This window comes from Leptonychotes weddellii, chromosome 2 (assembly GCF_054177405.1).
Source record: "Leptonychotes weddellii isolate Sample4059 chromosome 2, ASM5417740v2, whole genome shotgun sequence".
Taxonomy (NCBI): Eukaryota; Metazoa; Chordata; class Mammalia; order Carnivora; family Phocidae; genus Leptonychotes; species Leptonychotes weddellii.
Window position 1 is genome coordinate 32,433,963 of NC_138370.1, and position 12,472 is coordinate 32,446,434.

At 46.3% G+C, this 12,472-nt stretch overlaps 1 protein-coding gene across 2 annotated transcripts in view; it reads right to left on the bottom strand.

The window, feature by feature from the left end:
* PLAT (plasminogen activator, tissue type) overlaps positions 1-12,472 on the bottom strand; it is a 32,648-nt gene that overhangs the window by 18,432 nt on the left and 1,744 nt on the right. For both annotated transcript variants that reach the window (XM_081809500.1, XM_006743820.3), the window contains exon 2: positions 5,072-5,170. In XM_081809500.1, the coding sequence (XP_081665626.1) occupies positions 5,072-5,170 (99 nt within the window). The remainder of the gene's footprint in view (positions 1-5,071; positions 5,171-12,472) is intronic.

The following is a 12,472-nucleotide window of genomic DNA, read 5'->3' on the forward strand; positions in this document are numbered from 1 at the left end:
TAATCTAAAACAGTGTCTCATTTTAGGCATAAAGGTAGTTCCTCGCGTTCCTTCCGCTCCCTAAAACGAACATCGCCACATAGCAATGAAATGCGCAATCCTTTGTTAATTCTGCAGTTTACCTCCAGATTGCAACACCCATGAGTCAGAAAACTGATCAGAAGCTTTCCTTGTATCATTACTGAATGTATCCACGTTTTCCTGGGCTCGCAGGAAAGCGATGTTACAGTGTGTTTGAGAGAGCTCTATGTGGATTAATGCCCCTTGCTCCGCGGGCATTTGAGTACCTACCACTTACCGGGCAGAGTTTACAAAACCCTTTTACAACCCTTGAATCATTTAAGGCAATAGTATTCTCTTGTTTCTACAGATGAGAGAATCGAACTTCAAAAAAGCATAAGGGCCTTGGCCGTAAGGCAAGACACGTGGTGAGAGGTGGTGTCGGGACTCGAGCCGACACTTTCCACCACTCCTTCCTGTGTCCTGTTGCTGGACCGTAATGTTTTTAATGTGCTCAGAGTTGCTGTTTGAGAAGGGCAGCATGTCTCAGGGCAAGCGGCTTAGCCTCTGGAGTCTTCACTTCAAGTTCCATGACACAGCCATGACACACAGGTTGTGTGTGGTTTCCTGGATTTTCTAATGGACCAATCATTCCCACTTTGCTGAATTATTACAGCAATTAGAGAAGAAGCAGGCAAAGGCCCTATGACGCAATGGCCAGTGCACGGTAAGGTCAACCGTACTGTCACAAGTGTCCTTCAATAACGGGAGCACCAAAATTAACAGCTTCTCCCTGGAAAAACAACCGAAAGCTACCAAGGCAGAAAGATGCTAACGTCTATGGGGTTCCCCATTGTGGTCAAGCATTAATACCCAAATACTGTTTCCTAGATCATGCGGACATCTTGTGATAACCTGCCACCGGATTCTTTACAACTGATATAAAAGCTCACGCCTTTCATCTACACACACAGACCAGTATTAACAGGAGCCATTAGTTCCTGGATATGAGGTGGTGTCCTTTATCCTATTTTGAATGTTTTTTTTTTTTTTTTAATTTGCCTTTCCAGGACCTATTTACCTCAGGCCCACTCTGGACTCTCAGAGGAAGCTGGAATTAGCGCCCGAGACAGCTGGAAGATCAGGCTGTTGCTACTGATAGGCCCGTCTGATGAAGACCAGGAGGATGTTTAAAAACCAGAGACATTAGGCTAGAAAAATAAGGAAACTGGAGCTTCCCAGAAAAAGAAAAAACAAAACCAAACTACTTCTCTTTTTCTCTACAGCCCAGGTGGCAGACACTGGCTCTTGCTACAAAATAAAGGCAAAATAAAACAAGTTTCTCTTCTCTATGAACAGGACAAAATGTGAAAAGCCAGCAGAGATCCAGCTGACTGGCGGTCTTTCTCTTTTAGATTACTCCTAGCAGGTTACTGGGCTTAGCTTCCCTACCTGTCCCCTACCTGCAGAGGCCTCAGCTGACATCAAGCTGTTCATGCAAAGACTTCTCACAAGGGGGCTTGAGGGCCTCTTTGGGTGTCCTCCTGGGGGGCCATCTATCAGGTCCTCCACCCCACCCACCTCTCCTTCAAGCCCCAGCTCAGTCTAATTTCCTTCTTTCTTGAATTCATGGGCGAAGATTTAACAACTCTATGTAGTCACCATCAAACGTTTCCTGAGCCCCAACCACAGACCAGCACAGGCTCCACGGTGCAAAGACATTTATGTTCTATCCTCAAAACCTCATACTGTAGGCACAGGACAGACAAGTGATTAGGTGATCAGAGTACAGTGTGATCGGCGCTGTGGTACATGCAGGGAGGTAGGGATAGAAGGTGGAAATGCAGAGGAAGAAGGGGTCTTAGTAGAACGTGGAGGAGGGAGATCTAGTTCCCTCTTGTTGAGATAAGGGGCTGCTCAAGGTAGGCTTCCTGGCATTGGTATTATATAACCTGCTGGTTGAACAAAATAAAGAGGTGTTCCGGAGAGTATATTGCCAAGAGGTGACCACACCCTGGGGCCCAGGGTAATAGAAGCAAGCAGCCAGAGCCCCTTACTCTTCAGCACGAACACCTGCCACTGGGCAAAGGAAGAGGATTCACACACCCCAGGCTCTCCCTTCGAGGGCATCCCTAGGAGGAAATATGGTTCGGAAAGCCCGAAAGTTCCAAGGATGGAGGAGCCTTTGGGGCATGAGTTCAGTTTCAATTCCCTAATGTCTGGTTGTGAATGAGTGGAATATTTGTGACCATATAATAAACAGAAAAGGCTTTGAATAAAGGTATCTCAGTATCTAGGTTCAGCCTGACCTTGAAGTGGGTTACTTCAGAGGCTCAAGGGGGAATCAGGTTTTCCAGATCAGTCCCCAACCAACCTCTCCAAGCCTTGGATGCCTGCGTCAGGAGCATCACGGAAGCAAGCCGTGCTTGCCTGACCATGGGCCTGCTAGCCAAGAGTCACCCTCAGGATCACGGCTGTTGGCATAGACGGTGCTGGGCAGCTGCAAAGGCCATGCAGTTACATTAAGTTTTATAGGAAGAATAGCTAGTTAGTATTTCCTGGGTAATGGTAATAGGCACCAGAACTTGCCCAAATCATCCCTTTTAAGAATGTTTATGCATTGCTTGCTGTGTGCCTAGCACCTGGTTCGTTTTCCCCACTAGCACACGTGTTATTTTTCAGGTGATCGAGAGGCTTGTCTGTCGCTCTACCCCCTTCTCCAGAAGTCAATTTCTCAGGCAGGAGAATGTACAAAAGATCGCCAAGAAAATATGCTCTTCTTATGTGTAAGTAGACAACTAAGCCAGGATTAGGAGACTATGTGGCTGGACCTGGGGTTGGACCAGAGTGAATAACCGCTAAGATGCTTTCTAGCTCTGACTTTCTGTGAGTCTAAATTGTCCTCATTCTTTTATCTGGTTTGATTTCAGACTACCAGCTTTGTGAGCTGGTTGGCTTAAGATGAGGCTTATAGCCTGAAACTATGCACAGAATTTTTCTCCATGCAAAGCTAATGACCCAAAGAACGAATGAAGAGAATATTCTGGTCACTCATGGTCCATCCTAGCCATCTCGTCAGAGCAGAGCTGAAATTCACTCACAGAAAGTAGAAATTTTATTCTGAGACTGCAGATGCACAGTGCCAAATAATCAAGTAAAATTGAACATTTCAACTCAACACCTAAATTCTTCCTCAGCACCAGGCACTCAGTATCTCTGAAAAGTGGATGGACTTTGAATTTGAACTGGAGCTAAGTTCACCACCATTCTTGTGAACCACGTTGCCCCCTCAACTGTCTGATTGAAAATAACCTGCATACATTTTAGAAGCTTTGGAAATCCTGAAGCTGGCACCGCTCCTTCCAAATGATGATCTTCGTCAAAGGGCCCCTTCAGTTGCTCTAAAACCCCCTAACTAGAAAAGGTGCTGTTTGCAGATTAGTAACAGGCCTCCCCTGGACAGTAAGTTCCCCCGAATGCTCTGTGGTCCCAGCCAGTCATTTATAAAAGCGTTAGATGGGTACGGTCAGTAGGTATGGCCGGGCTGCTGGTTACAATAGTTTGAAATGTACTGAGCATGGTTCTGCTCAACATGTTGGGACCCAGGAAAATAAAGCCGAGTCCCAGAATCTCTCCTCAATGAGCACAAATCACTGCTGTCCCTTAGCTGCTCCCTGGCTGTCTTCCCGTCCCTCCCCACCCCCCACCCCGTGTGATGAAGCCACTGACGAGTAGCACAGACACCAGGAGTATCTGATCTGGGGCATCACAAAATAAACTGAGTTGGTCTTAGGGAATCTGGACAGAGACTAAGCCACCAGGCAGAGGGGAGCTACCATTTATTCTTGATGAGATCCAGAGGTTTGAGGTTGGCATCCCTGAGAACACTTTAGGTGGAATAAATTGATGAGTGGTGTGGAGCTTTTTCTGTTTCAACATTCACAAATCCCTGCTGGTGCCCCGAGCCTGGCTGGGCTCTCACAGGAAGCACTCAGGCTGACCGTCATATATTGATTCTGGACAAGTCAGCGTCTAGATCCCAGGATGAGTCTTCCTGCCCATGGGCAAGAATTGCTAGGAAGTCCCCTTTGAGGGGACTCCGCTTACTAGTTGTATTTGCAGCATTTGTTCCTGGAATTGCAAATACACACACACATACACACAATTTTCTTCTGTCATCAATCCACTGCAGGAGATCACCATTATTAATCCGACTTGACCACCAGGTAAGTCATCATTTCCACACTTCTTTGCATTTCAGTTTGTCACTAGTTAACCTGGGAGCTCAGCATGTTTTTCTACCTCCCTGGCTCCCTCCCAGGGAGGTTAAGAAAATAAAGATAGTAACAGCGAAAATCTGGAAAGCTCTGATATGCGTCCTGCAGTTAGGAAGAAAAGCCATTGATGTTATTCTCCCCTCTGTAATTGAAAGTCCTTAAAGAGGACCTCATACTTGCACACTGGGCAAAAACTGACCAGTGGAGATGGGGGTAGGGGACATGGGGGTAGATCAGAGGCCTTCTCTTTCCCAGCACTTCCCACCTACTTAATCCTGCTCTGAGGCAAGGAGGCAAGTCCTGCACCACTCTCTCCGCCCACCCCGCCCCATCCCCAGCCCCGGTTTCTTAATGGGCTCACTGAGGGAGGGCAGCAGCCAGACACTGTGGACCCTCCAGGCTCTGATAGCCACAAATCCCGAAGGCAGTTGATTGCACGTTTTTTTGCCCTTTAGTCATGAGGGGCTCCCGTTGTCTCTTCAGAGCATTGCTCTCTTAATTCTTTTCACTTTCCCCTTTACTCTGCAGAGATTTCTTCTCCAAAAAATAATCCCTCCTATTCTCTCTTCCCGTGACCGCCCTCGCCCCTCCAAAATGCTTCAGCCCATCCCAATGAAATGCAGATACAAAAAGAAGGCTCCCTTTGGGCTCGGATTCTAGCTAATCCGCTTTTTGCCTGAATTACAAAGTCAGTCCCTCCTTAAGGCATTCCTCTATTGGCTCAGTTTGCCTGAAAGACTTTTAAGAGAGGCAGGAGGAGATGGACAGACAGGGAGGCACAGAATTCAACTTACCGCCACTGCTCGCTTTCCTTCCCTCCCTGGAGAGCTTTCTCTTCAGCCCGGGGCTCTTGCGGGACCTCCGCTCCAATCTCCTTGCACAGCTCCGGCCTGCTTTAAATTTCAAGGCAGGGGGTGGGGTCAGTGGCCCTGGGTGGGCGGGTTTCTCTGCAGCCGGAGAATGCCCAGTGGACAGGGCCCTGAGGGAGCCCAACGGGGCGGGCCTGTTTCTATAAAGAGGGGGAGGAAGTTTCTGATGGAAGCGGCACAGCCCAACCTGGTTTAGGGCCAGCCTGAGTATTCACAATCCTGACGTCATCAAATCACAGGAATTTGGGAGTTGGACGGAACTTTAACAATCATCTTCCTTTAAAGCCCTGGTCTATGACCTAAATGGGACCCTCGGTATCAGCTGGCTGTAAGCCTATCATGGAAAGAGGAATTTACGGTTCTAAACAAATACAGACGAGGCCTCGAGGGCTTCTTCTGGAATCTCCAGCAGTAAATCTGCCCCTCTGGACACAAGAGGTTGGGAGGACTGGACAGGTGGACCAGTTCCCTCCAGGCACAGAAGTGCCAGGGTTGGGGCACGTGGGGAACGGGGTTGGGGGGGGTCAGTAAACAAAGGTGGGCAGGGCTCCTCTGCTGTGGAAAGTACCCCAGCCTGAAATCTGCATCAGGCACCCACCCTGCCACTCCCCCACCCTATAATCATGGAGAGATCATTTCACTTCCCTGTAAAGTGATGGCTGAGGACTTCTCGGCTCCAGCATTCCCTGAGTGGGGCTATGGAATAAAGGTGGAGGGCCCTGAATCAGTGCTCTGTCTAAACTCTTTTTCTGCACAGCCTTGCCTGAAATTCTATCGTTGGCTATCCATCCCTTAAACTTTCCCCTGTTCTGGAGTTTGCTTTTAAATGCAAATGCTCCTAGAAATGGGCAACCTGTTTGACCTGTTAGAATCTGCAGACGACTGATAAGGAAAAGCAGCAGGTTAAGGGGAGGCTTAGGCTTGAATCAGCGGTACCAGTAATGAGGGACGTGACTTCAGCCAGGGTTTTCAGTCGTGCTGAGCTAGCGCGCATCAGAGGTCACGTGCGTGGATTAGAGCGTGACCATGTGCAGGAGCTCCCTGGCGTACCTCGGGGCTCAGTATGTGGCATCTGTATTATTGGTTAGTGTCTGGCTGAGACAAGGCAGTGTGAAAGAAGGAAGCAAGAGGGATGCCAGGAGAGGGATCAGAAGGCTGAGGTGGGCAGAAGAAATTGAGGGATGACCAGCTCTTGTAGGAGAGGCCAGATTTCATAGATTCTGATCCTAAGTGTGCTCATATTTGTCAAGCAATGAGAGCTGATTTTGAGGTGGGAAAATAAGGCAGTCGTGTCCAAAGTCAAACTGTGTTTCTATATTTTTATCAAGCCGTAGCTCTGCCAATGGCCGTTATAGAAAAGGGGAACCACGGGGGTCAAGTTAGCTACAGAGCATTGGGCCTAGGACATCAGATTAGCTGCAGCCAAGAATGGCTCTGTCCTATGGAGACGTCTGTACCTCCCTGTAGTGTGGGATGCCATGATAAGGGCCAGAGGCTTTTTCTGCCATTTTGGTTCGGCAGGGATGGAGGGATCTTTAATCTGAACTCCTGTAGAGGATGATTTACTCTGGAACGATTACGCTTCAATCCTTAGATCACACAGAGATTGGAGCCTGGGTATTGGCTCCTAAAGCCTGAGCAGGGGTAGGATCTATATGCCAGGATCCATAACAGGGTGTGATCCAGGAGTGGGCAGGGAGAGTCCTTTCCCAACACGTGTCCAGATACCTACAATTCCCCCTTTAGAAATGCATTCCCTTAGGTTTTTAGCCCCCAGCTAAAATGCAAATTTAATCACAACCTTCAAAGTAGTCTCCAGTGGGGTGGAGCTGTCTGTTGGCCTCAAGGGAACTACAGGCCTGGGGTCTTGAGGGAGAGAGGGGGAGACCAAGAGGGAGCAGGAGATTAAGAGGAGAGGTTTCCAGTCACCAACAGGTACCCCTCAGCTTTGCTGCAATACACCCAAGTGACTCAGACCAGATTATACCTTGCTAGAACCTAGGAACTGGGGCCTTTGTGTTCCTATTAAGTAAGAGATTGTTTTTCTTTGGGGAAGCCTGAGAAGGAGGAGGTAGGTGTAGAGAAGCTGATACAGTGACAATGGGGGCCTTGATTCTAGACGAGGGATTGTTGCGGTGCAGGGAAAAAGAAAAAAGAAATCTTGGTGAAATCACATTCTGGGAAAATTGTATCAAAACCCTTTGCTTTCAAGGAAGAGAAATAAAACCCCAGCCCAAATAACATGGAGACAAAATGGGCTCAGGGAAACCGGAAGGAGATATTCCTACAGCACTTTCCCAGCCTGGCATTCTTTCAAGGTGGCACCCAGCCCTTGCAGAATGTGTGAGTCACCAGTGGGGACCCCTTATCACTGGAATGGGCGCAGGGATGGCGCATGAGAACAAGGACCACACTGACTAAGAAATGATGTGATGTTTGTGGAAACTCCAAGAAAAGAAGAAATGGGCAAGAGCCTTAGGACAAGATGGTTTGGGACCAGAAGACAGAAATGTTGTGTACAATCTAAGGAAGTTTAATTTTGTTAGCCATCAGGGTGGATTTTTTTAATATCTTTTTTTTTTTTAATTTGAGAGAGAGAGAGAACACTAGCAGAGGCAGAGGGAGAGGGAGAAGCAGACTCCCCGCTGAGCAGGGAGCCCGACGCGGGGCTCAATCCCAGGACCCTGGGATCATGACCTGAGCCGAAGGCAGATGCTTAGCTGACTGAGCCACCCAGGCGCCCCAGCGATCAGTGGGGTAGATATCATAACAGATGTGAGGTGGTGGTATATGGCATTCATTGTCTATGCCTTCATCCCAACTAGAGACTCTCGAATTGCTCAGCTGTATCACTGACCTGAATTCCACGCAAACATCGAGAAACATCAAATAGGCTGAAAGCCTGAGAAGTGCCTTTATTTTTTTTTTAAGATTTTATTTATTGGGGCGTCTGGGTGGCTCAATCGTTAAGCGTCTGCCTTCGGCTCGGGTCATGATCCCGGGGTCCTGGGATCAAGCCCCGCATTGGGCTCCCTGCTCAGCGGGAGGCCTGCTTCTCCCTCTCCCACTCCGCCTGCTTGTGTTCCCTCTCTCGCTGTCTCTCTCTCTCTCTGTCAAATAAATAAAAATTCAAAAAATCTAAAAAAAAAAAAGATTTTATTTATTTATTTGACGGAGAGAGAGAGCACAAGCAGGAGAGTGGCAGGCAGAGGGAGAGGGAGAAGCCGACTCTCCGCTGAGCAGGGAGCCTGATGCGGGGCTCTATCCCAGGTCTCTGGAACCATGACCTGAGCCAAAGGCAGACGCTTAGCTGACTGAGCCACCCAGGCACCCTGAGAAATGCCTTTAAATATGGTTGTTTTGTTAAGAGTCATTCACGAGACAGTACCAGAGTTTTTTGTACTATATTTGCAACTCTTCTATAAGTGTGAAATTATTTCAAAATAAAAAGGTAAAAATTGGGTTATTCTCTTGGAGAAGTAATTCTACTTCTGCATAGGGGTGCCGACCCCCCACACTGTTGAAAATCCTTGTATACCTTTTGACTCCCCCCCAATATAACTACTAATAGCCTACTGTTGACTAGAAGCCTTACCGATAACATAGTTGATTAACACATATTTTGTGTGTTATATGCATTATATACTGTATTCTTACAATGAAGTCAGCCAAAAAAAGAAGTGTTATTAAGAAAATCATAAAGAAGAGAAAAAACATTTGCAGTATTGTACTGTATTTATTTTTTTAAATATCTGCATATAAGTGGACCCATTTGGTTCAAACCCATGTTGTTTAAGGGTCAACTGTATGTAGCCCAATGAAATAAATTTTTAAAATTCCTAAACAAGAAAATGTAGGTATAAAACATTATTTTGGCTATCTAAAGACTGAGAATAACATATGTCCAAAAATAGGGGAATAATATGTTAGTATAATGCAATATTACATAGCCATTATGGTGATTGATAATATAATTATATAGAAAATCAAAACTGATCATAAATTACCTCACCCAAAAGAAGTAGAAAACAGATATGTATTATGCACTGTAATATAAACCATGTAAATACCACGTATATGTATAATGAAGATTGGAAGAGAAAATCAAGTGTTGGAGTGTTGTACTTTTTGGAGGTTTTTTTGTCAATTCCTTTCATGATATTTTTAAACTGTTTTAATAAAAAGAGACTTACTGACTCCACAGTGGATCCAAGCCAGTGTGAGTGTGTCTAGCAGTTTCTCTCTGACTCAGGCCCCAGAAGGACAGGGTTGTCTAGGACAACGTGTTGGAAGATTAGGATTTTCCTTAACCTGTTATAAAGTTATCCTTGCATTTATTCAAACTCTTCTTGAATACATCTCACTTTCAATCAATTCCTTCTTGGAGGGGATCGAGTTTCTTCCCCCCCATTCTCTAAAACAACTTCACGTCCTTGGTTCTAAGCTACCCCTTGGACCTCTGAGACGTGACCTCCAGTTTCAAACTTCTAGGAGGGGTAAACACACACCTGTCCCATTGCACCGGCTCCCTGCTGAGCGGTGGGGCTGGTGGAGAGAGCCCGCGGCTCTAAATCGGGAAGTTTGTCTTTTTTCTCTGAAATTAGGTGGATGACTCTGGGCCAGTTTACCCTGTGCTTTAGCTTGAGAGCAATCAACTCACAGGAGTATTATTTGGTCAAGTAGGATAACAGAGGAAAGAAAACACTTTGAGGAAAGTGATATAAAATTGGTGATTTAATAAGTCATTTTGTCAATATTTTTTGCAGTTCTGTACTGTCTTCTTTTTTTAAATTTTTTTTTTAAAGATTTATTTATTCATTTGAGAGAGTGAGAATGAGAGAGAGTACATGAGAGGGGGGAGGGTCAGAGGGAGAAGCAGGCTCCTCGCTGAGCAGGGAGCCCGATGCGGGAGTCGATCCCGGGACTCCAGGATCATGACCTGAGCCGAAGGCAGTTGCTTAACCAACTGAGCCACTCAGGTGCCCTCTGTACTGTCTTCTAAGCGGTATTAGTGTCATACCTGTGAAAAAAACCAATGCTAATAATATTTTTTCTTTTAAAAGCCATTTTACAGGGGCGCCCGGGTGGCTCAGTCAGTTAAGCGTCTGACTCTTGATTTCAGCTCAGGTCATGATCTCAGGGTCGTGAGATTGAACCCTGCATTAGGCTCTGTGCTGGGTGTGGGGTCTGCTTAAGATTCTCTCTCCCTCTCCCTCTGTTCCCCCCACTGCCCCCCACCACCGCCTCTCTCTCTCTCTCAAAAAAAAAAAAAATTTCCACACTAAACACAAATTAATGAAGGAGGAGATTGTGTCAGGGAAGAGAGGGTATATGGGAAAATTCTGTACTTCCTACTCAATTTTTCTGTAAATCTAAAACTTCTCTAAAAAATGTCTGTTAATTAAAAAAATATTTATTTGAAAATGCACAATACGACCATTTCTGATATTATAAAACTGTATCTTAATATTATATTTATGTATACATAAGAATCTAGTTTTGTGGGATATTTTGCAGAGATTAATTGGTCTGTGAAATCATCCACTGCCATCTGCTTATATCTAGGCATAGCTTATTTAATCAATAGCTCTAAGTATTCTATCAACATCTTATGATTTTAAGGGTGTCTGTGCTCAATCTGAGGTGACTTGAGCTACTCTAATCCCTTCCTCTATGCTTGAGGACACTGAGAAGTGGCTGCCCCAGGTGGCAGTGTGAGTGTTGGGGGCCAGTGCGGGAGTGCTGGTCTCCTCTGTGTGCCCTTGTCCTACTGTATCTAGCGCTACCAAACCCGGTGGCCTCCTTGAAGTCCTTGATTTGTCTCCTTTCAGCCTTTCCTGTCATTTCTTTTTGTTCTAAAACAACAACAGCAGCAATAACCAAATCCAAATGGGCACAGATCCCTCCATCCGTTCTGCCCCCAGGCTGACCCCAAGTGTGAGGTCCTTGCCGTGTGTGGCAGGGACAGGCTCCTTGGAGAAAGCCGCCCAGTCCTCCTCACCTCTGCGATGAGATCATCCCTGATAGGGAGGTGTGATCACTTACGCAGGGCAGGCTCTGCATCAGTTCTGGTCACCAGCTGGGGAACAGCATGTGTTCAGGGCGACGGGAACATACTGTTTACACTGGACCCACCTTCCCACCGTGCCATCACAGGACTCTGCTCCGGTGGCCTTCTTCCTGAGTCAAGCATTTTTGCCCAGTGAATAAAGTTCTGGTGTAGCTTTCCGTAGCTCCCTGTGTATCCAGACTCCACCTCAGGGAAATGATGCATGTTTTACAAGATGCTTTTTGAGCTCATTCTGACTGAAATGTACATTTTTTTTTCCCCTGTGATGGATTTGCACCAATCTGAGTGAATCTGAGATCAAAAATTGCCCCCAGCCTCCCTTTATCTATGGGGCACAGGGTTTCCTGTTTGATTTTAGATTGATGCCTTTAATCACACACATTCCAAATGTCACTTGTCCTATCTCACTGTGTTGGTTCAGGGATGAGGTGGCCCAGTCCACAGCTTTTATTAGAAACAGAGGGAAGTTGCCAGAATCAGAGCACCGAACAAGCTCCTGTTGATCTGAATATTCTGACCTGACCTCCAATTTAAAAGAAAGACTTTGTGGGGGCGCCGAAGTAGTGCAGTCAGTTGGGCGTCTGACTCTTGGTTTCGGCGTAGGTCATGATCTCAGGTCTGTGATCTCAGGGTTGTGGGATCGAGCCCGGTGTCAGGCTCTTCACTCAGCAGGGAGTCTGCTTGAGATTCTCTCTCCCTCTCCCTCTGCCCCTCCTCCCTACCCTTGCTCTCTCTGTCTCTCTAAAATAAATAAATCATAAAAAAAAAAAAAAAAAAAGGCTTCGTGAGCCCCTACTTACTTACGTGTAATGACCATCACAACTGTAACAGGTCAAGGCCGCAGACCCATCCATTCCCAAGTTACTATTTCATGGGTTTGGGCTAATATAGAAATCACCTTGGAATGTGAAGAATGTATACATCAGGTTAGAAAACACTATGATGCCAACTTATTTTTTTTTTATTTTTTTATTTTTTAGCATTTTTTTTTATTCTTATGTTAATCCCCATACATTACATCATTAGTTTTAGATGAAGTGTTCCATGATTCATTGTTTGTGCATAACACCCAGTGCTCCATACAGAATGTGCCCTCCTCAATACCCACCACCAGGCTAACCCATCCTCCCACCCCCCTCCCCTCTAGAACCCTGTTTGTTTTTCAGAGTCCATCGTCTCTCGTGGTTCGTCTACCCCTCCGATTTCCCCCGCTTCATTCTTCCCCTCCCGCTACCTTCTTCTTCTTTTTTTTTTTC